At 41.7% G+C, this 25,874-nt stretch overlaps 1 protein-coding gene across 2 annotated transcripts; it reads left to right on the top strand.

Moving 5' to 3' along the window:
• The first annotated feature begins 1,674 nt into the window (after nt 1-1,674).
• Nucleotides 1,675-20,792, top strand: FAM98A (family with sequence similarity 98 member A). 2 transcript variants are annotated; one of them, XM_068939431.1, is made up of 9 exons: nt 1,675-1,863; nt 2,122-2,210; nt 5,285-5,433; nt 7,016-7,150; nt 10,139-10,323; nt 12,776-12,856; nt 14,258-14,374; nt 17,127-17,294; nt 18,917-20,792. In XM_068939431.1, the coding sequence occupies exons 2-9, from the start codon at nt 2,158-2,160 to the stop codon at nt 19,676-19,678; spliced, it is 1,650 nt and encodes a 549-aa protein (XP_068795532.1). In that variant the 5' UTR covers nt 1,675-1,863; nt 2,122-2,157; the 3' UTR covers nt 19,679-20,792. The 2 variants fall into 2 exon arrangements, with proteins under 2 accessions (XP_068795532.1, XP_068795533.1); XM_068939432.1 differs by having other exon boundaries at nt 1,692-1,863; nt 2,157-2,210.
• The last annotated feature ends 5,082 nt before the right edge of the window (nt 20,793-25,874 follow it).

Below are 25,874 nucleotides of genomic sequence, written 5' to 3'. Positions count from 1 at the left end.
TCCAGGCAGGGCTCCAAGACTGAATATCTGAGATATTCTGAGTAAATCCAGGATGAATGGACTAAAGTAAAAGCAGGAAATTCTTACAGACATGTTTTGCCCAGCAGTAATAAGACAGCTTGCCATGAGCATAATAGATGATCTGATTTTTCAAACTGAAATTGCCTATGGTTACTCTTTACCAACCATGACACAACTAGAAGTAAACAGGCAAAGAAACAGGAATGCCGGCATTATTCCTTTCACATGTCAGTTCTTAGTCTTTAGGAGGTAATTTTCCCCTGAACTAGTAGTCTGACCTATTTTTAATGGCAAAGCCAACAACTGAACCACCTATTTGTGAAGCATGACTTCTTTCTAGTCCTTTGAGGCACCGTGTTCCTTCTTCTCACCTATCTTGAGGCTACAAGCTACTTCCTTGTTTGACTACAGTTCTTCTTTTTGCTTGCCAAGGGTGATTTCATGAAGTGCAGGCAGCCAAAAATCCTCTGCTGGAACATCAGCTCACTGCTGTTGAAGGGCTGGAGTTATTTTCAGCGTCGGCACTCTTGGCTTTCACTGACACGGCCTGGCCTTTACAACACAACGTGCTCTCCCACGCACGCTTCCCTTTTAGCGCTGACGTGCTTTCTGTGGAACCGCTGTGTCCCAGGCAATATGGTAATACTGACAAGAAGAACCAGAAAGACCAGGCAAAATTATGCCCTAGCCCACATCTGAGCTTTCTATTACAAACGCTGCATCTTTATCCATTTGCATGGCTTTCCCTTCAGAGCATGCTGGCAACTAAGCAGCTGGGGGAACTGCACAGTGTTCAGCAACTTCCTTTCCCCCCAGGCAAAGGAAGACTTAAGAAAGCTGCCAGCTCACAACCTTAAGGAGTCGTACTATTAGCATAAAGTCAGGCAGACTCTGTTCCAGCCAGCACTGCTTTAGCATCTTCAACAACCAGGTTACTTCTAGGACAGCGGCACATGGCCGCAGCCGGCACCTGCCAAGGCACAGCCTGCCCTGGCCCCCGCAAACCTGCCGAGAGACGAAGCAGACCCGCACTAGCAGCAGCTTCATCTTTTCCTGCCACAGCCGCACTTTCTACCACGAGCCCCTGCCCCACCGTCCGGGCCTCCCCCCCAGTGCCGAAGGCCCCAGCCTTCCCTGGCACACCGGGGCCCACCCCACCGGCTCTTAGCTCTGCGGGCCGCCTCCTCCCTAAACCTCGGCCACCGGCCCCAGCTCCAAAGGGACGGCAACCCCCCTCCCCCGCACGGCAGCGGCCAAAACCCTGCGGCCACCGACGACATGGCGCCGCAAGGAAACCCGCGCCCCACAGGAAAACAGGAGGCGCCGCGCCACCCTACGGCGGCCGCGAAGGCCACGAGGAGCGTTGTATGCTGGGATTTGTAGTCCCCATGCTGCCGCGGGGGACCTCATAGGCGGAGAAGCGTTCCGTCACTGATGTAATTTGACCCTTCTCCCGCCCCGTCTCCTTCTCCTTTTCTACCCTTATGGGCTCTACGGCTCACACCAGCACATTCCAGCGTGGGTTCTACGGGAGGGAGGGGGGGTCCTTTCTCAGGGACTGCCCGCAGCGCCGCCTGAACAGAAACATGGGATCCTTCGCTCGCCTCCGGCTTCCGTCCCTCAAAACACTTAGGCGCCCGCCTGGACGTCTTCGTCTCGTTTGGCAACGCGGCCTGGTGCGGCGGGGAGGCAGGAAGTGCGGCAGAAGCAGGCCAGACCGATCAGGCAGCGCGCTCGGGCAGCCCTCTGGGAGCCGGGTGAAGGGTCATGCCGGGGACCTGCTCCCTCCCCCACCCTGACATGCCAACCCGGCAGTCGGCGGCGTAGCAGCGCGCGGGCAGTGTACGTGGGGGCCGGCGGGCGGCGGCGGCGGCGGCGGCGGCGGCGGCGGCGGCGGCGGCGGCGGCGGGGGGGGGGGGGGGAACGCGGCGCGGGGGGCAGGGCGGGAGCAGGCGCGCGCCGGCGGGCGGGCGGGCGGGCGGGGGGGGGTTCGGTGGGGGAGGGGGTAACGGTCGAGCCCCCCTCTTCCCCCGCCATGGGGAGAGGCGGGGGCGGCGGGGCCTGCGGGTGGCGGGGCGCTGAGTGCCGGCTCTCACGCAGGTTTCCCCCCCCCCCCTCCCCGGTCCCCGCCGCAGGATGGAGTTCGAGCTGCTGGAGAGCGACGTGCTGGAGTCGCTGGAGGATCTGGGGTAGGTGCCGCGGCGCCGGGGGCTTGAGCACCGCCCTGGCCCCGGGCCTTGCCTTGCCCCGGCGCCGCCGTCGGCTGGGCCGGGGGGAGGTGGCGCGGTTGGCGGGTGATGGCCCCCGGCAAGGGGCCCCCGTCAGGGGAGCGCGGCTGCCCGCCGGCGGCGGGGGGGGCGGGCAGGGAAGCGGGGCTCGCATCCCCCCGGCGCTGCGATGCCGGGCAGAGCCGCAGCCGGGGCTCCCCGGCTTCAGCCCCGGCAATATCCCTTTCCTCATGACCACCTCGGGGGGGGCCGGCCCTAAAACCACCCGTGGGTAGTGTCGCTTTGGCGTAAGGAAACGCGCGAAGCCAAGCAGGCTGCTTTTAGCCGCAACGTCTTTGCAGAGTTTTTGCCCCCGTGGTGAGTGTTGGTTGCCCAGACTCTGGTGATGCCCTTCCTGTCAGTAGAGCTCTCCTGGCTGGAGGTGGGGAACGAGGAGAGAAACCTTGTCGGAGAAGTGAGGGGAGGGGAAAGCGTTTGGGCTTCAGTTCTTGTGGAAAAAAAAAAATTGGTAAAAAAAAAAAATAAATGACGTAGTATTTTCCCTTTAGCTGCTTTTTTTTAGAATGTAATGCAAGAAACTTGTGTTGTTTAATCCTGCTACTCTGTCAGAGTCAGCAGAGGTTGTAAAAAATATGCGAGAAAGCAAGCGGAACATTGTCGTAGTGTAAGCTTGTCTGCCTGTAAACTGTTGAGGGCTCAGAAAAGAGGCCGTTGCAATTTTACTGCTGCTGGTTCTGTGCAAACAGCTGTATTTTCTCACATTGGCTGCATTCCCGTAAATCACTTTGTTGGAGCATAATGACTCTAGCCACAAAGATTATGTTTCCAGGCTAAGTTGGTGATGATAGCTCCAATGCTTGACAAATAGGCTACTGTTTTTGCAGGTATTTGTTTGACTGAAATGTGAAAAGGTCTCTCTCATGTTGCAAATACCGTAAACTTCTGCTTTTTTTTCCTGCCACATGTTTGAAAGGATATTACTGACTTGAAGGAGTTATGATTTGTGTAGTAATCACAGAAGTGATTAGAAACTCTTGCTGTTGATTCTTGACATATTAAAATAAAGCGAACAAGCCAAATGGAGTAAAAAGTAAGTCAGTGATATCAGTGGTGATATTGGCAGCAGTGTTTGTAAAGAAAATTTGGGGAGCAAAAGACAGGACTTCAGCAGTAACAGGAACAACCTGGAAGACTGCTACATGCATGCAACTAAAAGATTTCTGTTAGTTTCCTTGTGTTTGTACAAGCTTGGGGGCTTGGGGTTTTTAAGCTTTGACAATAATTCCATTATCCTTTGAAGTTCAACATATTTTTTTTCTAACTAAATGCTGAAGACTTACTTTATTGCTTGATTTTTGTTTAATAGCATTGCACATCATAAAATTGTTTGTTTGTTCTTGAAGTTGTGTGAGAACTGCTCAAACAGTGGCCTCTTCCCTTTTAAGTCAGTTTGAACTATTGAAAAAGCAAACAAATCCGATATCAAAACGCTACTGAAGGAGAACGTAGCTCGAGAACGTACACTGTGGGAGAGGGGGAGGAATGGAAGCATGGGCCTGAAAGCTTTTAAAGTGCTTTAGAAGAAAAAGGCTGGCGAGGAAGCTGCAAGTTGGATTACTGGCTGAATAGCTGTATAGTTGAATCATGGTTATCGGAAATAATATAGTTAAGATGTCATATCTATCAAAGAAAAATTTCAGAGAAGGAGCCTCTAACATGACGAGCAACTTAAATCCAGATCCTGCCAAAGCAAAAGGCTTGTCGTCAGCTCTGCTTAGAGCTATAACTTGATGTTTCTATTTTGAGTCTTGTGTGTTCCTATACACGTGTAAGTCTGATGAGTCTGTGCGGTGGGACTTAAGCTTACTCTAAGTAGCCTGTTGGAATTGCATCTGGCTCACTGTGGTAATGCGGTGGGGCTGAAGTAGATCAAATTATAACTTCCCATCAGCTCCGTATCATTAATCAAGCTGCTCTTTGGAGTAAAAGTTACTTGGAGTATGGCTTCTTCATTTTGGTTGGGTGAAGCTATTACAGTGAAGAGAAACCCTTTATATGTAATGTTAATCAAAAGAATAAAGTATGGAAAAATAACATATTATTTTACTCTTTGAGAGATTTGTTGCTTCGGAGATTGGCCAAGAGTTGACTGAACTCACTGGGTCGCTGTGACTTAATGGGTAACTTTACAGTGGAAACTTGAAATAGCAATTTCAGTTGATTATACTCACTCTTGGATGTCCTTCTGTTTTGAGTGCGGTACGCAAAAGTGATATTGTGGATTTTATACTCTGGTAAGCTCTAACTTTGTTCCTCTGCCTGGGTAATAAGGCTGTTTCTCCCTCCTCTTCACCCTCCTCTTCCCCCCAGCAAGGTACACAGACGTCCTGAAAACTACATCTTTTAAAATCAGTTCTGTAGAATCATGCTTTCTTACACTAGGCCTGAATTTGGTTTAGGTTGTCTATGTGAAGAACCAACTCCCTTTTGTTTTTCAGGTGCCAATTTAAGAAGGTAGCTCTTCAAAAGAGGATATTGTTTTGCTGATTGTTTTTGTAACATTTGTATCAAATTTTGTGGTTTTGTTTTGCGTCGAAATTCTTTAATATGCGATAGCCAATGGCAGGAAAAAAATGCACTAGTCGAGCAGTAATTATTCAACATACTGTAAAGCAATATTCAAGAATGAGACTGGAACTGTGGTAGCCCTAGATAAGTATATTGTAAGGTCTTAATGAGACAGAGAGAGAGAACTTGCAGCTGTGTGTCGTAGCATTTTCTAGGATGAAACGTTTGATTCATGATGTTCTGTGACAAAGCCTTTTTGTCAGTAGGCTAATGTGCGCAGAAGTGCTGGGTTTAGTCGGACATTTTCAACATGCTTTTTCTCATAGCTGAATGCAGTTTAGATCTTCAACATTCCAGGTGTGGTGAGGGTGTAGCTCTCAATATATATGTAGCGTGACATAATAAATCTACACAGGTCATCACTTATAGCAAACTTTATTAAATCATGCTTTTCTTTTACTTACCAGTTACAAAGGTCCACTGTTAGATGACGGAGCGCTGGCTCAGGCAGTCTCTCGTGGAGCCAGTTCCCCGGAATTCACCAAACTCTGCGCTTGGTTGGTATCTGAGTTACGACTATTCTGTAAACTAGAGGAAAATGTACAGGCAACTAACAGTAAGTAGCCATAAGCGTAGCACAAATGTGCAATTAATGTGTGTTCTTGCATGCTGTCAAGATTTAGGTTGACAGAATTGCTAAATGTGTTGTACGAGGGAGTGTTGTCTGCACGCTGTCAGATCTGGGATGTTTTCCACTTCGGTTTTCAAGCTTGCGTAGTGAGCAACCAATAGAGGCTGAACTAATAGTGAAAATCAAACAATCTTTCTCCTGAAATTAGCTTTTTCTTGTAATTGTTCAACTACAGAGTTTTTTTAAGTTCTCAGATAGGTTTGAGAAAACATTATTTCTTGAATTGGATAATGAGAATACTTTTCTTCCAAATCATCTATATGAAATTTTGATGTAAGGAATTTTACCGTTCAAGGAAATAGCCTCATGACTAGAGTGACCTTATTGTCTTTTTATTACTGACTGCCTTAACTCCGTCTTTACTGTGTATTTTTCCTTCATTATGAAATGCTCCATGAGAAAGAGCTTGAAACTATCTGTGTTCCATGTTGATGGAGGAAGCAAGCCCTAACTTTTCAAAAAACGCTATTATTTTCAGTCAGCTGCTTGTGGCATTTTACAGATTCAGTTGTTAAATTGATGTGATAACTCGTACTTCTGAATATCTAACGTTAACTCTTAATGCATTAATGAGTTTAACTTGCGGTCTACTAGGTGCCCAAAGATTGCTCCCTTTCACCTCAACATCTGTTCTGTCACTTTTCCTTTTTCTAGCTGTTTCTCACAAGTCCATCCTTTCTTCTTTGAGTTTGTGACTCCCTCTCTCTGTTACTACTAGAGGAAAAGATAGGCTATATTCTACAAGGTTCCCATTCGTTCTTATAAAAATGCAATTCAGCAGTATTCTAACACCTATTTCAAATTCTCTCAACCACAAGGATACATTTTTATGTGTGGTATCATCAAGTCCTATCTTTGTTTTGTGTGACTTGTGTTTATAAAGAATAGATGCTTTAGGTAGAAGTCCCTTTTCAAAAGAGGAGAAGCTGCTATTTCTTCTTTAACGTTATGTTTTGCTGAAATTGGCTTAACAAATTCAGATCAATTTCACTAGCAGTGTTTGAGTTCTGACACAAACATCAATCTAAGCTTTTTCTTAAACAATTGTTTTTAAAGGATACTAATGTAATGCGTTTGATGTTGTTAATTTATGTTGTTTTGTGAGCTTACAAGGAGAAGAAGGTAAAGATAGCTCATAAAATCAGTAATAATTGGTTTTATCAGGTTTCTCTAAGATGTCTGTAATGGGAAGAGGTAATTGATGCTTAAAATACACCTGTAAAATTTGTGATATCTTTAATGTCACTTCTTATTGTATAAGTTGCCAGTTGCTGTTTATTAAAGCTGGGGAAAGCCATCAAAGTGACGAACATCCTGGCCCCAAATATTGTTCTGTGTCTCTGAGAAACCTGAAGAACGCATTTGACTCTCATTAAAAGCAGGACTCTTATGTTAAATATTAACTGGAGCAAAGAATTTTTTTTTTTTTAAACAAATCAAATTCATTCTAACCGTAGCCAGAGAGCTATAGATTAGCTGTGAACAAATTATTCTTTTCTTTTTTAAGGTCCAAACGAAGCAGAAGAGTTTCAACTTGAAGTGAGCGGGTTACTGGCTGAAATGAACTGCCCATATGCATCGCTAACATCAGGCGATGTAACAAAACGCCTTCATAATCAAAAGAACTGTCTCTTGCTGCTCAGTAAGTTAAAAGGGTGCTTGAAAGCAAACTTGCTTTTGTGGAAAGAGTCGTACTACTGTTTGTTACACTTAATGAGATACTGTGGAATATAATATGAGATGTTTTGTATCACACTATATAAAAAGTGGTTATGGGAAGTTATTAATGGTTTTTATTTTCTGTAACTTACAGCATCAGAATAATATACTTTTGGGTCTCATAAACTTAGCAGTCACTCCTTAGCCTGTATATGATGGAAAATATTCTGAAAATTAACCTTTTTCCTGTTCACTAGCAAAAAGCCCGTTCTATTATTTCTCAAAAGGTACTTCAAAGAAGGAATCATTCAAAAATTTGTGACAGGAGTTAGCCCCTGCGCTTCGTTCAAAAAGGTCATTAAAAATGACCAATAACATCAGGTGCATTATCCTTTTGAAGCTCTGAGCACGGTCTGACTTGCAAGGTGAAATGAGAAGATTGTTTTTGGGGTGCAGGAAAACACAAATGGGAGTTGTAAAAAATAGGAAATTTTTTATCCCAAATCTGGTTCTTTGGATCATCTAGTGAATAGCTTTGGTATTGCTTTCTGCTGCTTGAAAGAAGAGAACAGTAGCAAAGGTGAGATCCTTTTCATTTTCCGTCCAGCAGCTCTGAATATCTCAATCGATTTTAGTCTATTTAGGAAAAGTAAGAGCAGAAGAAATAGTACTCAATTTGGGAGAAGCGTGCAATGTCGATTTACATTAAAAAAAAAAAAAAAAAGGATTATTTTTACAAGTGTCAGAGTTAGAATTTGTAATACTAAATTTACACTGATTTTAAGATCAGATTAAAATAATGGATTTTTTTTGTTGTGTTTTTTTTTGCTTCCTCACTGTGGAATGCTAAGTTGCTGCTGGTTCCTTAATTTTTTTCAAAGCAGAAGTGTGTATTTCTGCTCTTAGCTGAGATATAAGAAATGAATTGCAGAGTAGGTTCCTGTATTTCAACAACTGGAGAAAGACTGTAGTAGTAAGGCTTAATCGGAACTTGATTTGATAGTGTGCTCTCAGATGAAGTGAGGTAACTATCACATTTACAGTATTTTGTAGCTCACATACATTTGCCTTTCAGGTTATTCTCTGTAAGCCAAAACACTGAATAAATTTGGCCTTTCTGTGACGAACGGCTTATCCCAGAGGTCCTCTATGATCTAAGTTTTGGAAATGTAAGGCCATGTTCAGAAGTCGAACTCTGGTGTCCCATGCGACAGGAATACTGTGTTTAATGTCAAATGTGGAACTGAAATGAATGCCAAACTCCTTTTGGGCCGTAACATGATAGCAATACCTAAAACTTCTGCATAGCTTTCATTACATTAACTCATTAGGTATCCTGCTGTATGAGAGCCCTAAAACGAGATTTTTTTCAGAAAAACAGAGACTAACTCTCTGTAAGTGAATGCCAGGATATATTATATTTTGCCAAAACACTGCAGCTAATGTCAACTGGAAGATGCAGAAGTATTACTGGGAGAAGCAAAGCGTCAAGTAAGCATGAATAGGTAGGATTGCCTTGGTATATGGTATCGGTAGAATGCAGTGTTAAGTATTGGCATCTGCACAAAGAAAAAGTACAAGAAAGAGAAGTTTCACACTGGTTCAGAAAAGGTCTGCAAAAGAGAATCGCTGTCTGGCAAATGCGTATGTCTTATGGTAATAGACGTAAATTTCCAGTCTTTGTCAGAGGAGGGTGAAGCTAGCTTGGATGTGATCTCTGAATTCTTGAAACAGGAATTTCTGCCACTAGTTTCTTTTACAGGAAATTCTAATATGGTATAAAGAATTGAAAGTTGAAGATAAGACAAGTCTGTATAAAGTACAAACTTAACTATTGAAACAGCTTACAAGGGATTCCTCATTACTTTACATATCTGAAGAATTTCATAAATTAAATGATATTCTATGGCATTAGCAGAAGACGCATAGGCTGGATAAAATTCTATAGATGATTATAATGCTTTGTTTGGGTCTTAATCTTTTGGTCTGTCTCTAGTTCTATAGGTAATAAGAAGGTTGACTGGAACAATACCACATGCTATTGTATTGTGGTCAGGGATGTACACCTATAACTAGTCTCTGTCAGTGCAGTAGCCTATATTTCCATCCCTACTTACATAATTATGTAAGTTATGGTTATGGTCGCCCAGTATGATTCAAAAGAAGTGTTCTTAAGTATGTTTATTTTTTCAATTCAAACTTTAAGTTGTGACAATTGCAAGCAATGGCTGTGCACTAAATCTGTATCACTATAACTTACATTCTAACGCTGAAATTGGGAAGGTAGACCATGTGCAGTTCTGTGATTTTAATTTTTTTTGTTTGGTTGTTTGGTAAAGGAGTTTTAATGTGACGGTAGGCTCTTGCTCCTCTGATACGTAAAAGCATTGCAGGGTTTCTAGCTTCAGTTTCATCAGTTACTGCCTTCTTTGCTGGAACTGTAAGCCTGAATTCTCAACAGTACTTCAAAAAGTTGGTGTTCTTCTGCTCTGCCTCTTGTCTGGGGAAGCAGTAAAGGAGATTTATCCAGCGTTTCACTCCTCTCTACTCATTTCCTTGCTTCTTTCACCAGAACATCAAGGAGTCCTTGCTTGTCTAGCTTAAAGTGCATGTCCCAGTCCCTTATCGTGCTTACTTTCATGTTCCTAGTCTCCTGTCTTTGCTGGGCAAAGCCTGAGGGAAGAGAGTTGTAATCTGTTGAACTCTGTAATATCTGTTGGAGTCATGGGGATATTCTCCAGGATTTAATTGGTCATACAAAGCCTTTCCCCTAGTTGTTTGGTTTCTAGCCTTGGGCTCAATAATTGCTGGAAATATGAATGTTCTTTGGATACCGAAGTTATATCCCCAGCTCTTTCTAAAACACTCCATTCGCACATTTGTTGGTTGTAAGAACTTGAATTCTTTCATTGGTTCTAAAATATTTAACTCTGCTGTATCTGATGCTGAAATCTAATTTTTCTTACCCCAGCATACCTCATCTCAGAACTGGAAGCTGCCAGAATGCTGTGTGTGAATGCCCCTCCTAAAAAAGCACAGGAAGGAGGTGGCAGTGAAGTCTTTCAGGAGCTGAAAGGCATATGTATTGCTTTAGGCATGTCCAAGCCTCCAGCCAACATAACGATGTTCCAGTTCTTCAGTGGAATTGAAAAAAAAGTAAGATCCAAAAGAACACAAGTAGAGTATGTACAATGTTACTGTTTTCATGAAAAATAGTTTTGCTACCAGGGAGAGATTTGAGTCTTGTGAAACTCCAGTGTTTGAATTGTGAGGGACACTTAATATGGTTTACTGAGTATGCGGAGAGTCTGAACTTTGAAAATGCATTTAAAGGCTTTTTCCATGCCAAGGCATGAGGTCAGGGACTATTGCTGTCGTTGCCTTAAAGGATGATGTATTCTTTACGCCGCTCTAAGTTTTAACGTCATCACCTATTGCAGGAAAATTGAAAAATACTGAACTTAGACCTCGGGAAGAATGCTGAGGAGAAATGTATTCTAAAGCAATACCTGCACAGAAACAAACTTTTAAAGGAACCATCTGTTCTAAAAATCTTTAAGTTAAAAGGTGTTATAATTAAAGTCAAGTTTACACCTTTTCCATAAGGCTTTTATCAGTTCTTGTGGCTACAAGTATTTTCATGTTTGTTGACATGTATGCATTCTCCACGTTGGTCTCTTTTTTTTTTTTTTTTTTTTTTTTTTCCCCCCTCACAAAGATTTTGCTTTTCATTTGTGCAATTTTTATAAAACAGAAAAAATCAAGTGGAATGGATTTATACAGTGCACAGATCAAAGGTGAGGGACAAAGTGTTTAAGATGTAGTGAGTATAGGGTTTTGGGGGAGGGGAGGAAGCAATGCTGCAGAAATAAACCTTTGCAAACTTTAAAAAACAGATACAGCTCCCAAAAATACTTTCAGAGAAGTTTTTTTTGGCTATCCTTTTAGTCACATTGTCTTTAACCAAATCTAAGTGACTGAAAATAGCACTTTGTTTCTCTGCAAAAATCAGTTTGGATGGGCCTGTTTAGGAGGAGAAGAACGGTCTTCTGGTGGAAGTCCAGGGTGGCGAATGGAAGTTTTCTGGTACTGTCATGGGCATTTAGAAAGTTAGATGCGTAAGAAATCTGTGCTTCCATTTCTATAAAACAGAAAACATTCATTTTAAAAAGGAAGTCAACAATAGGGAGCTTTGCTGGTGGAAGCAGCTCTATAAAAATACAGAATATAAAGTAGATCAGAATCTTTTTAGTATTGGAATTCCTTTGTGCATTATTCTTTAATTGACTTTCTTTTTACATTTTCTTGCGTTAAAGTCAAACTTGCAATACTCTTAGCATTCATTTAACCATACTGATTTTGTGATCTTGTTGATCCATAGGTTGCCACTTGAAAAACGGAACAATCCTTATAGCCTGATAAGCTACATTAGAAATTCTAAACGTGCAAAGTTTTTAGACGTCTCGTATACCTATGGTGCTTCTAGTGCATATGCTTCAGAAGTTGGTAGTATTTGAGAACCAGGAAGCAAATTTAACAACCAATAAATATATTTCACTTTTGTAAAAGAAAATACATCAGAAATGAAGTTTAGCCAAATGTGAAAATTAAAATAGTGAAAGGAGTGAAAATTTTACTCTTGACGATGTAAAATATCATTAAAAGATCACCTTAAAGTTTTCTTGATTTTTTTTTTTTTTTACTAGAAGTGAATTTTAGTGTTACAATAGTCTTTTAGTCTAGCATATGAAAATCAAGCTGCCTTTTTCTTGACATGCACAAGGATCTTTGTACAATTGACTCCCTTAGTAAATGATCCACAACATTAAAAACAAAAAAAAAATCTCTGCTGACTGTTTTTTGAATGTACTGCTACCTCTGCTATTCTAATAATACTTGATTTTAAAAACTTCAGGTTAAAGAAATTGATTGGGTTCAGCACCTTTGGAAAACCGGGTCACTGAATGTGTTAAATTAACTACTGGAGTGAAACACCCAAAGAAGCTGAAAAACGTGGGAAAGTGCAGTTTCATAACTCCAACCTATTTTTACTTTGATCCAAGTCTTAGTCCACACTACTCCATTTCTTTCCCCTGAAGTCCTTAGCAATTTTGAGATGGGAAAGATAACCAAATAGTTGTGCCCAAACTCTAAAAATCCAAATGAAATTTAAATTCCCATATTGAAGACTCTTCTCCTTTTGACTGTAAAGAGGGGACTTTAGGTCCTATTATGTTTTACGTAGTCTTAATATAACCTTTTTGATATGTTTTTTTTTCTGAATTAGAAAGATGAAGATTAGAATACTCCCTCTATCCTCAAGGGAAAGTTTCCATGAGGTACAGCTCCAATTCTAATTGTAGATATCCTCTATCGTGTGTTTTCTTGATTTTTTTTTTTTTTTTTTAATAATTTTAGCCAAGATTACTAGAAATATAAAAACAGTTGCTTTGCAAAGGCATGTGATTGGTTTTCTATCCGAAAGGAAGCAAGCTAGTATCGGAGGCTGCTGTGTTATACCTGTGACCATCCAGTCCTCTCCTGTAAATTTAACCTTGAAAAACTAATTTTTAGCTAATGCTTATGTTTTTTATTCATCTCCTAACAGCTGAAGGAAACCCTAGCAAAGGTTCCACCTAATCATGTTGGAAAACCTTTACTGAAGAAACAGCTGGGACCAGCTCACTGGGTAAGTAGTTGCAGGTGTTAGTCTGTTTCCTTTGTTTGAGCATATAAAGTGTTAATCTGATTGTGTGGAATATTACACAATGATTCTCGTCTCATCTGTTTTTAAAGACGAGAAGACGATTTCTTGCAGCATTTCTACATATACGATGCAGTACATGCTCAGTGACTTTGACTGGATCTTTCTTAGGCTCCCCTTCACAAACAGTGTATTTCCACAAATCCATATGTGCAGAGGCTTGCACAAAATTTTCCAAAGTAAAGGAGAAAGTTAATTTTACAGCGGGAGCAGAGCTGCTCTGCTGCCCTGTATACTTGTGCAGTGATTTAAGGCTTCCTCTCCTGCCCCTTGCCGGCGTGGTATGTATGACCTAGCCTTGCTGAGATAGTGTAATATCCCCTCCTGTGCCGCCTTTCCAAAGAACCTGCGTTCCTCCCATAATTTCCTCCTCTCTTTCCATGCTCCTAGAATAGTTTACTTCCTTCACAGCCTTTTTTTCCAGAAGCAGTGGGTGCGCAGGTAGAGTTTTAGAGAGACTGTACATCCAGGCAGTAGAGCCATGATAATCTCTGGCTAGGATTTGGTTTTGTCACCTGCTGTTCCAGGAGGATTGTGCCTGGGGAAGGTACTCCAAGACTGATGCTGAACCAGCGCACAGCGCTACGGCTGCTACTGCAGGATGCTGAGAGTATCTCTGTCTCTTGCTTAAGGCTTAAGATTTTCTGTCCTAAGCAGACTTTTTCCTTAAATGCCTATATTGCCTGGGCTGAATGTAGGCCCTCCAGATGTTTCGATGCAGGCATCAGGCAATAGGTAAACCATTTCCTTAATGGTATATATCCCAACTGTTGCTCTGACTAGACCGTTGTGTGCTACTAGTGTGCTTCTAGTGATGGCTTTTCCCTCTAAGCCCCTCTGTTGCCTTGTCTCTACTACACTTTGTGTACTTAAAAGTACTTTAGTTACTTTTAGTGGTGTATGTCTTTGTTCTTAGCTTGCTTGTTTCAAAGAAAGCAAGGACTTCCAACTCCATAGGATTTAGATGCGTGTCCTTATATCTCCTTTAGCTTATTTCCTGAAGTACTCTTTCATTTTTGCTCGTGTCTTGGTGAGTGTTGAGAAATGCATCAGCAGTGTATGCAGCCTTTACATTCCTTACAAGCAACAGGCAGCTGTACTTCCTAGAGATGGTATGAGGGTGAAGATAACAGAGCCTTTGAAGCCTTCAGGAAAATAGTATTGGCAGACATATTGCTGTGGGTCCATTTGACAAAGTGGATAACGGTGGGCTTAGCCCTGCTTCGTATCTTCATGTCTGTTTGTCTTCTACCCGCGTAGTTTGTTGGCTTTAGTAAAAACATTTTATTTATAATCTGTATATATGTTTGCAAATTTTTGTTTCAGGAAAAAATTGAAGCAATGAATCAAGCCATAGTCAATGAATATGAAGTCCGAAGAAAACTATTAGTCAAACGTTTGGATGTAACAGTGCAGTCCTTTGGCTGGTCAGATAGAGCTAAGGTACAAACAGCTTTCTGTGAACTGCTGTGCTGGTTTATGATTATGCTTTATAATAAGTATCTCTTGAAAACTGCTTCATTCTTTCACTTTTCATAAGTAAAAAATAATCAGAGAAGTTGTCTGGCTTTGGTTTGAGTTTCCGAAGAAGTTTATGACTGTGTAAGCTGATTACAAAATTTTATTTAAAACTGATCTCTTGTTGAGACTGAAAAAAGCATGTAAAATGAGAAGACGAACTGTGTGTAACTATACTCTGAAGCCAAACTATAGAGTTAAGTAGGGTCAGTAGAGAAAGTGATAAGAGAAGATTACTAATCCAACCACTAGCGTTGAGAGCACCATAATGTGAATCTTTCCTTAAGTGCTGTGTTTATGTGATGGTAGGAAAGCACTTTCCTGTTGATCTTCCCTTAACTTACTTTGTGCTGTCCACAGTGCTCAGATTTCCTTAACTCAAACTGTGTCTGCAAGCACAACTCCACAGATGCACATGAGAAAAGCTGCTATGGCACTACTTGTTCTCTTACCTCATAGACAGGGTAATATTTCGTTATGTGCTTCTTTTGTCTTTGAACTGTGCAAGTGGCTGTGACATGACTTCTGTTCTCTCTGAATATAAATTATATGATTATTCTGCTTTTTAAAATCATTGCGTGGTTTCCCTATTTCCTATATTTTATAGTGAAAAGGGAATGAACGTTTTAGATATAGTATGATGAGCTCTATTAAACTGGTACGTAGCTTTAATATCTATGAGTACACCAGATCTACTACAATGCTGTTAATTAGATGCTTAGACGCGGCTAGCAGTGTTTGAGACTGAGGATTTTAGTCATAAACTGTGACACGTAGGTTGTCAAGTGTTTTTTTTTTTTTTTCTTGGTAACCGATGAATTCAAAAAGCAACTACATTTCAACAATAAAATGTCCCCTCTCCCCTTTCCTGGCTCATCACCTAAACAGGGCTTCTGCTGGTGTGTTTTCTCTTAAACCTAGCATTCTTCAGATTTTTTCAGTAGAAAATTATGTAAGAGCTATCTGATTCTGAGTGTTTTAATAGTGATTGAAAATAGACAATAATATGGATTATGTTTAAAAAACGGGCCTCTTGTAGTTGCGTTATAGCTTTGACGTCCAAATCCATGTTTTTTTCTAGGAGAATTCCCAGGTGCTTTTGAACTTGATCAGCTGCATCTAATTCTTTCATGGAAAAAACACCAATTGTTTATATACCTTTGTATTTATTGAGATGCAGATCTAAAGTTGTTAGGACCATAACAATAAAGACTTGGAGAATGTTGTAGTGTCCCAGACATGCAGTACAGTTTGTTTTAATTGTAAATTTTTAGCAGTGCTTTAATATGTGATGGTCACTTAACATTTTTAATTTTATAACCTGAAAGTATCCAAACATAGTAGTATTAACTAAAATGATTGTTTCTCCAGATGGTGGAAGTACTAGTAAAATTTTATAATATGAGCTTTTTCTAGATGTAATTTGAAATTTATGATCTAGGAGAATAATCTCATAGTTCCAAAATACTGTGGTTGTCCTTTTATGTTCACAAAAGCTCAGTCACGATTGCCAGAAAAAGCCATACTTCTCTGATGGATACTGTTGTTCCTCCTGTCTTTGGTCAGTGTCAGGCAATGAAGTGCATGTTTTCCTTAATTCTGAATGTAATCTGTTTAGCCAACAAAATTAAAGTGTAAAGTTTTTGGTTCTAAAAAAAACTTAACCTCTGAGTCACATTACAGGAACACATACTCTCAACTCTTAACAGTTCCAACTTTCTGCCTGTAGATGGAAAATAGGAGTTTAGACTTAAAAACTTTGGAGCAAGTTTTAGCACTATCAAGAGATTTGCTGGCAAACCTAGTTTGCTTGCTCTCAGTGTTCCCACTGTAGTTATCTAGCTGTACTCACAGGCCTTTTTGTCTGTCTGCACGCCACAATCTCTTTTGCCCTAGCTGCATCCCACATCCTACTTTGATGACTGAAAATACGCGCAGCTAGTGTATTAACTCATAGTTGGTAGCCCTGATTTCTGTCGATTGGACAGTTACTCATACTTTTGTGGAGTTTGGAAAAGCAAGTATGGTTAATGCCGAAAGGCAGCAGAGGAGGAGAGACTGTATGCAAGGCAGAGTTGTCTTGTAAGCAAAGAGGATCTCATTTGGGCAGAATTAGAGTAAGTACTTGAGAGCTTTGATTCTACCTGTGCCTCTTGATGGCTTCCATTTATGAAGAAGCTGACCTAAATGAAAAATGTGAAGGAGTAGCACTGTCTTTTTCTCCTGATACAGTGTTGGAGATATGGTGATGCTAGCATAACTGAAATGAGTGTGGGTCAGAGATTTGTGCGTGCACAGAGGCCTAGTAGAGACTGGATGCAGACATGTTTCACTTTCACTGTCTCTTAGACATTAGTAGTAATTCATGTAATTACGTGACAAACTCGCATTCTGTGTTTGCCTGAGAAGTAATACAGTTTGTGTTAGTTTGTTATTCTTAAAATTGTCGGAAGATCGATGTCTTGTCAATTCAGTCTGAATAGTGTTTCCTCTATTACTTAAGAAATTAATTTGGCTAATGCTAGCCTTGCTACAGTAATTCTTAAAGTCACAAAGTCATTCTCATTGTTCTTTATATTAATTGTTGTTCTACTTGGAATGATGTCCGATTCCTCAATGTCCCGTTGTTTTTGTATTACACCAGCTTACTGTGTTATGTTTTTCTTTTCTCCAACAGAGTCAAACAGAGAAGCTGGCTAAAGTCTACCAGCCGAAACGTGCCCTCTTATCTACTAAGTGCACTATTTCCGTTGCAAATCTCTTGGCAGCTCGGCAGGATCTGTCAAAGATAATGAGAACCAGCAGTGGGTCCATCCGAGAGAAGACTGCCTGTGCCATTAATAAGGTACCTTTGGTGACAGATAGCTAAAATCACTTGTTCTATTTTGAATATTCAAGTAACTTGATTTTAAACTTTTAAAACGCATTTTCATTCCACTGAGAAAAATAATGTTTTGAATGGAGTAGGAAATCATACTTTTTAGGAACATAAGTGGAAGTTGGAAATAAAGGATAAGAAACTTGGTGTTTATGTACACCAGATTATGTACATAACTGGGAACGGTAGTTTCTCTCATTTAAGTTTAGAGTAATACTCCTTCTACAGGTAGTAAAAAAAATTGCTGAAATATGTTTGCCTGTTTTCAGTGTGGCTAGGCCTGCTCTTATATTTCTTATCAGAATTATTGATGTTGTTATACTACTGTTACCTAATTATGTCATCGTATCTAAGATACTGCCCACATAGTAACTGTGTTTCTGTCCTATGTAAATGAAATGTATTAAAATCGCAAACTGAGTATCTCACTAGATTCCTCTGTGTACTCACATAGGACAGATTATAGTCGAATGTGTAGTTTTAGTAATAACATGGAAGGAACATGGAAGGTATAGACAACAAAGTTGTTTCAGAAAATTATGGATTTACAGGAATAATAGGTTCACAAAAGTGCAAGCATTGAACTTGAAGCTCAGTCGCTGTGTACTACAGTGTACCTGGTATTTTAATTTGTGGGTGTATGTGCGTGCTTTTCTCCATTTCTGGTACTACTCATATTTCAGGTAATTTTCTAATTCGTTTAGGATTGAATGGTGTTGTGCTGGTTAGACTGAGCCCCTCAACCCAAATAATTTTTGCACCTTTGTTAGTGTAGCTGGAGTATGGAACATAAAAGAAAGTAAGTGGGGAAGACAGGTGTAACTGCATATATGTTTTGTTAGGAATGCAAGACTCTCCTGCTGCTGTTAGTTTATCTCAGTCTGTTAGTGATATTAAATGTTTTCCAAGAAAGTCACAGAAAGGAAGAAAATAACCTGCTTCCATTGAGGTTTTTGTATTTGATCATTTAAGAACTTGAAACAGTGCAAGCATCCTGTCCCTTGTCTTGCTAAATGCTTAGTTTCACAACATCCTTGGACAGCTGAAGACCTCTAGAGTCCTTATTCAAATCTGGTCAGCACTGTCTGATGCCTTTTTCCTGGTGTGTGAGGTTCAGGAAGTTTGTCCATATGAAGGTGTATGTCCTTACTGGAAAAATGAAAATCTTTTCAGATAGCTTACCAAAAATACCATCTTAGCTGATGGCTTCTGCAGTGATTCAGAGCTCTCATTAGGAGAGAGACTGAGTTGCACCCTACTGATGGCCATTTGAGATTAGCAGTCTGCACTAGTCAACTGTTGAGTGAAAGACTGTACTGATGCTGCCCCTACTGGTGAGCCTGATATTTGAACAAAGAACCCAAGACTCCAGACTTGCTAGCAACACTTGGAGTACTAGATAATCTCTGTTCGGTTTTTTTTGGTTGGAGACAAAGATCTTTGTTACTTTCAAACCGACAAAAATTTGTCTTGATGAAATCTGGATGTCGGAAGCCTTAAGCAGCCGCTTGTTGCAGCGGGTATCGGTAAGAGAGGCTCTTCTGTGAGGTGTTGCAACTCCTAAGGCAGTTCTCAATTTCCCTTTGCAGGTGCTAATGGGCAGAGTGCCTGACAGAGGAGGAAGACCCAATGAAATTGAACCGCCACCTCCTGAGATGCCACCTTGGCAGAAAAGACCAGAGGCTGGTCCACAACAAAGCGGCGGCAGAGGAGGAAGAGGTGGCTATGAATCCTCGTATGGAGGGCGAGGAGGTTATGACCATGGGGGTCATGACCGAGGAGGAAGAGGAGGCTACGACTCATCATACGGAGGGCGAGGAGGTCATGAACAAGGAAGCCATGATCGAGGAGGACGAGGAGGACGTGGTGGTTATGATCACGGCAGCAGAGGAGGAGGAAGAGGAAACAAGCTCCAAGGAGGCTGGACAGATGGCGGAGGTGGTGGCTACCAGGATGGTAGCTACAGGGAGAGCAACTACAGAGATGCAGGTTTCCAAACGGGTGGCTACCACGGTGGTGGTGGTGGTGGTGGCGGCGGCGGCGGCTACCAAGGAGGAGGCTATGGTGGCTACCAGTCTTCATACACAGGAAGTGGCTACCAAGGGGGTGGTGGCTACCAGCAGGACAACAGATACCAAGATGGTGGGTCCCACAGTGACCGAGGGGGTGGGCGTGGAGGAGGGAGAGGTGGCCGTGGTGGTCGCGGTGGCCGTGGAGGTCAAGGAGGGGGCTGGGGAGGCAGAGGTGGACAGAACTTTAATCAAGGGGGGCAGTTTGAGCAGCACTTCCAACATGGAGGTTATCAGTATAATCAATCTGGCTTTGGACAAGGAAGACACTTTACAAGCTGAGGCTACTAAAAATTTTTACTTCAGCAGAGCTCAAATAATAGAAACCTGTTTTCGGAGGCCTGGCTTAATGCTTCTTGAATTAATACAGAATTGTATGTGGCAGGCAGGATCTGTTTGGGTGGGATGTTTTGCTTTGAGAAAACTGCAGGTTTCTGTAGACCTTTTCTATTATCTGAATGAATTAAATGCATCGTCATTCTCCACTGCACGTCACCTAGACTAATAGCCATGCTTTTTAGATGTTGGACTGATTTTTTTTTTTTTTTTCTCTGCTGGAACACTTCTGTTCTGAAACTACCTGCTGTATTTGCCCTCCACTTTGGTTAGAGAAATATCAAGATCTGTCTGGTCAAATTGTAATACACAATGGAATTTCTGCATTCTTCCCCCTAATCATTAATCGGTTATAGTCTAAAACCGGTTCTGAATATTGCTTTTGACTTGCTCGCCTGTCATTTTAGTCAAGAAAATGTTACACACACATGCACGTGCGCAGTGAATTCTCTCTAACATACAGGTTTGTTGTCTATTATATGAGCTCTACTGTAGATGCCATGTTCAGTAGCCTTATCTTCCATTAAACAAAGTTTTACCACCTGCTCAACTCTGGAGACTGACCGCTGCCAAAACCTGCAAAGATCATTTAAAACTAAGCTAAATTGTGAACTGATAGTGTATGTAGGCCTGTAGTTAGGTGTAGCAATTCAAACTGACCTGCATCCATCCAAAACAAGTTGCTCCTCCTCCAAACCTAATTTTTACTTGAAATCAGCTAGAAGAAATGACAAACTGAAATTTATTTTATTTGCAAGTTAATACCACTGGCTCAGCTAAATCTAGGGCAATTTGTTTTGGGGGTTGTCTTTTTTTAAAGAAATGCACTACGGCCTGGGAAGATGAGTTCCTGCCTGGAGGAAGCCCTTTTATTATTGCTGCAGAAAACAAAGCCTGGCTGAGTTTGTTGTTCTAATGTTTTTTTTTTTTTCTTTACTGAGAGCCACATAATGCTTCTTGCTGGGTTTTTTGTGTACATAAACATTGTCAAGCTGTGAAAGAAAATGGCTGAAGGTGTGCTGTTGTATAAAAGGTGAGCAATAAAAGTATCTGTATGTTCTCTTTGCCTTAGTTTCTTTTCCTCCTTGATAAGGAGTAAAACGCAGTTGCTACAGTACCTGGGAGCTTGTGGGGGTTTCCAGCTGTTTCGTCTACTTCAGATGTAATCTATTTTAGATGTTCTAATCATTCCAGACATGCTGTGAATTTTTGTGCTTTAGAAGCTGTCGGAACAGGTCTGGGAGATATGTTTTAATTTACTACAAGCTGTTTGGGCTTAATACTGATGTAACTGGGTGTATGACCGCTTCTGCAGAAGCTTGGACTGGATTAGGGTGTCTTTATCATGAGAGATGGGGCTGTGCACAGCTTTCTTGAGAGTTACTAGAAGCTGTTCATGGGCATAATCTGTTGTGTGATTGTCCTTCTCTGATACAGGGAATTACTCAAAATTAAACGAGTTGAATGATATATTTAAGGAAAGGTGGTGGTAGGGAATGGGCCAGATGAGTTTATTGAACAGACGAGGTTTGGCCTGTGGAGTAGGCCACTTCTTGGCCCAGTCTTGATTTAAGCCTGAAGTGTTTCAGTGTTGCAAAAACAAAATGGGAACTTGTTTCCTTACTCCATTTCTCATGGATGAGAGAAAAAGGGGCAATAGAAAAATAGGAAGATATTTGATGCAATCGTCTCAGTTAGTAATTCTGAATGGGGCTGATGAAGATGGCTCTGCTTGCTGAACCTGGGATTTGGAACTTTCTGTGAACGGTTGAGAGCATCTACAGGCTGGGAAGGTATGCCACTTCCCCTTTCTTGTTTTTTGTTCTTGGTGTGTGTCCAATTCCATATTTCCCAGAGACTTCCTCCTTCCTACTCTTTGCTCCTCAGTGCCGTTCCTGATTCTCTTCTGTTTCCCATTAAGCTGAAAACAGGAGCAGATGGGAGGAACTGATCTTCCTTCCTCCGTGTTTTGTTCTATGCTCGTCCACTTTGGGGCAGCACTGCAGTCTCCGTGGTGTCCCTGTGTAAAGTTCTGCTTAAGCTGTGCTGCTCAACTGTCCCCTGTGTCATGCTCCTCTGTGCTACGTGAATGGTGTGCTTCTTTTGGGAACTCTCCTGATGCTGCTTGGGCTTGGGGACTGCTTCTGCTAGTGTGCTCAGACAGCTGTGGCGGAGGCTATGCTGATGGCAGTCTTTTGGCTGGTTGAAACGTCCTGGGGGCCGAACGCAGATTGATGCAGCTAGGAGGAGTTCCCTGGATTATATAAAGAACTTGAGCATTTGAGAGAATCTATGTAATGCTATTTTTGCTGTTATTCAAGCAAAGCATGTAAATATAGCTGATAAACATTGTTTAGAACTTACCTCCTTACGTTTCATTACGTGATCAGTTTGAAAATATCCTGCTAATTTTTTCTGGCCACTAGGTGCTGCTGGTGATTCACGGGTTGGAAGTGAAGATGCCAGTAAAAGGCGCCAAGTTAGTATCTCTTCCAGTTCTGTAATATTTCAGACAGATTAAACAAGCTTGACAAGAGGGAAAAAAATAAGTATTGAATCCATGTCTTTGTGGGTCACCGAAAGAGGTCTGTCTCAGCGTGATACTGTTCAAATTATGAACTTTCATCTAGGAATGAATGCTCTTGCTTCACAAAGGTACAGATGGTTTCTCGTGTCAGGTAGCGGGACGCTCCAGAGGAGACAGCTCCCTTGTAAGGGACTAATACCGTGTCCTGATCATTTGCTGAATTTTTTTAAAAGTAATTATATTAAAAAATTTAAGATTCTTACAGCTAGGACAATTCTGGACTGGTAAAGGTAGAGAGTTTGACAAAGGTACAGAGCCATTTTTGTGACGGTAATAGCTCTAAGTTGTTAGCTGCTGCTCCTCATTGTAAAGAAGCTGGGGTTTTCCAGTCGGTGAGCTTGAGTGCTGCAAGCTTGTCTCTAGCAAGAGAGGCAGGAGGTTCTCTCTTCTCTTCAGGAAGTTGCTGAGTTGCCACAGTGCCTTCAGGGACTAAATTCATTTTCTGCGCTAGAGCTGCCAGTTTCTGCAAGACTATGACTTTAGCTGCAGTAGATATTCTCAACTTTGCACACTGAGGTGACAAGGTGAAATGAAGATGCTTGGGCGGGGGGGGGGGGGGAGGGAAATAGAGCTTCCCTTTCCCCTCATTTCAGCTAGCTTTTGCTCCCTAAAATACGCTGCTTCTTTCCCTCCTTTTTTCAGGAGTTAGGGTAAGTTGAGCCCCATTTTATTGCTGTTTTGGGGGGGAAAGTTCTTTATTTAAAAACAAACCAAAAAACCCTTGCAAAACAGGAGGCTTTACTCTTCCAACAGGAAAGAAAACACTTTGCCTCTGCCAGCTGTTGTTGTTTTTCCCTGTTGCTCTATTGTTTCCTCCTAGTGTGCTGCGACTCCTTTGTTTTCCTGAGAAAACAAACTCTGTATATGTGGAGAGAGCAACCTCGATTAATGGAAGCAAACAGCCACTGCTTTGCTATTCTCTGTACGATGCTTTGATATTTTGATGCTATTTTGCAAATGTTATTCCCACTGCACTGGAAGGAATTGCTAACTGGGAGTTTGGAGAATAAAAAGGGGTTGTGGAAATTATTGGGCTTGTGGTGGATGGTATATACATGCTGGATTTCAATGTGCATCGTGATCCAAAGCAGAGCTCCAGGAGATCAAGAAGGCAATAAGTAAGCAAGTATTTGTACAGTGCAACAAAAAGTTCTTCTTTTAAACTGTGGTCATTCTTGCCCCTTTTCTTGTTGTTCCACAAGCTTTAGGTGTCTTGTTCTGTTTCTTCCTCTCTAGCAAGCTGTTGAAGTCCTAAGGACTTCCCTTGCACTGCGTTTCCATTCCATCTATTATGATAATTCTCTCAAGTGTTGTCACTGGGCGTTAAAATAGCTATGGGGAGCAGGACAGAGTCTGGACACAAACTAACTTCCCACATCAGATGCATTACTACATCACTTAAAAATAGCTCGATCTGTCTGCAGTGTGGTCACAGTTGGGTTTTCCTTGCAGGTCTGGGGAACAGATGAAAAAATTACTTTAAACTAAGTCTCATACTCTGGAGAACGTAAACATAGCATGACTGCTCTTTGTACACACTGGTTTAAATATTAGCTGCTCCCCATATTTTCAGCTACGGTTTTCGCTGTGTTAGCAAAGGACTGAACAGAAACAGAATTGGTGCACAGAGTCCGTCCTTCCCTCCCCCCCACCACGTCTCCTTACTGTGTGCAGAACAGTAACACAACAAGGGGCAGAGTATCAAATTGAGCTTTTCACTGTGCATCACTCAGCCTAGGAAGCCTTTTTGCTTGTAACTGTCCCCTGATGGTTCATCATTTTTGGGACTGGTGTTGACTGGAAATTCTTGGCTCACTTGGTGGAATTCCTCTGTTTTTCTAGATTCAAAACGCTGAAGCCGCAAGAAGCGGTTATGTGCCATTGCAACTAGTGGCCCCCAGAGGAGCTCCTCTAACTGATTTAGATTCGTTAGCCAGAGCGTGTGGGTAACCTGCTCTAGCATGGTGGGGACTTTGACTGCATGTCACTATTAAACTGCTATTTGCATCTGAGGTAAAGTGGCAGGTGCCCCAAACACTGGGCTGTAGATCAGTCTGTCTCTGGCCTAACTAGAGACAAGACAGTCTCACCCATCAAGTGCCTAAGATGGAACTCGGAAGAGAGGAAGCAAGATTCATGTCAGTAGATAGTTATGAGAAGTGGCTGGACAGCTTAAAGTCCTCTCTCGTAAGAGTATTCCCCACAAGGACTTGTGCATGTAAGAAATGAAAATTAAGATGTGCTGAATTAGGTAAAGTTGAAAAGGAGCGAGAGGAATCTCACTAAGACATGATGACTCTTTGGGGGTGTCTCCAGAAGACTTGAGTGTGGGCTCTTAGAGTACTAGGAGTAAATTCAGCTTCCCTTTTGTTTAGTGAAGGCCTAGTGAAAAGCCTAGTGAAAGCTTTCTTTTTTTTTTTTTTTTTTTTTTTTTTTTAAGTGAAAAGCTCTCAACTGCTCATCACACGTGATTTGTCTTTGCTTCTGCCGTATTTAAGGCTGCAGTAGAGAGTTTTGGTGATGTTGCTGCCGAAGACTATCAGGCTGTGATCCTGCTGCCTCTGTGAACTTCTGATTTGCCTTGGCAGCAGGAATGCCACAGAAACATGTATGTATACTTGTTTTTTAAGGTTTTGAGCATGATTTAGCAATCCCAAACAGGCCAGCTGATGATGAACTGCGGGCTTGCTTTATCAGCCTCCTAGTGTACCCTTACATTAGAATCATGTCAGTGTTGTAATCGGAGAGCAGTACACTGATGCGGATGTGAACTTCTGTTTCCTTTGTGTAGGCTCACAAAATACTAACACGCTTGTTTGCTTTAGTTATGCCTTTCTAAAGGGTTGCAGACTAAAAAAGCAAGTGCTATTACCAGCTGTAAACACTGCCTTCTCCCCTCTTTGGCCAAAAATAAGTAGCACCTCTAATGGCTTAACAAACAAGATTAGAAGGGAAAAATATTTTTCTCTCGTGTTTACTTTGTGCTTTTTAGAGCTCTAAGTGCTGTCAGTGTCATTGTTTCCCTTTTATTGTCCTGTAATTTCCCTTCTTGTCCACGTGGGTCTTTCCCACAACAGAGGAGAGAAAAACAAGTTCAAAAAATAGGAAAACACTATTGTAAAACCAAAGAAAGAGAGAGTCTGCCTGTGTTGCGGGCAGGTGGAAGGTCATAACTCGTTTTCACACATAAAGCAGAGATGAAGGTGATAAGGACTCTTTAAACTTTCCGGCATTGGCTTAACTCATGGAAAAAGCAGACTCTTTGGCTAAATTTTGTACTGCCCCAGCAGAAGCCTCTTGCTGATGGCTTTTCTGTCTCCTAGGACCAGACTGTCAGCAGCTGTAAACACCCATTTAGAGTTCAGTGCATGGAATTTCTAATGATTTTAGCCTGTGAGAGACATGTTGGCTGCAGTGCTTATTTTGAAAATGCAGTTCCTCAGATCAGTGCTGATAACTCATGGACTTGTTCCAAAGTTGCATCAATTTCTCCAGGGTCCCCAGGTGGGCCAGCTCTGTTAAGACTCTCTTGAGAAGTACTTGGACCTATTTGCT

The sequence above is a fragment of the Struthio camelus genome, chromosome 3, assembly GCF_040807025.1.
Source record: "Struthio camelus isolate bStrCam1 chromosome 3, bStrCam1.hap1, whole genome shotgun sequence".
Taxonomy (NCBI): Eukaryota; Metazoa; Chordata; class Aves; order Struthioniformes; family Struthionidae; genus Struthio; species Struthio camelus.
The sequence above is the reverse complement of the archived record's forward strand: the minus strand, read 5'-3'. Positions and strand labels throughout refer to the sequence as shown.

What these genes read in the sequence shown, in the direction of transcription:
- FAM98A (XM_068939431.1), top strand. Translation starts at nt 2,158, where the DNA reads ATGGAGTTCGAGCTGCTGGAGAGCGACGTGCTGGAGTCGCTGGAGGAT. An exon ending in GAGTCGCTGGAGGATCTGGG is followed by an intron (nt 2,211 to 5,284) that starts GTAGGTGCCGCG and finishes TTTACTTACCAG; the next exon opens with TTACAAAGGTCCACTGTTAG. An exon ending in TCAGTGGAATTGAAAAAAAA is followed by an intron (nt 10,324 to 12,775) that starts GTAAGATCCAAA and finishes ATCTCCTAACAG; the next exon opens with CTGAAGGAAACCCTAGCAAA.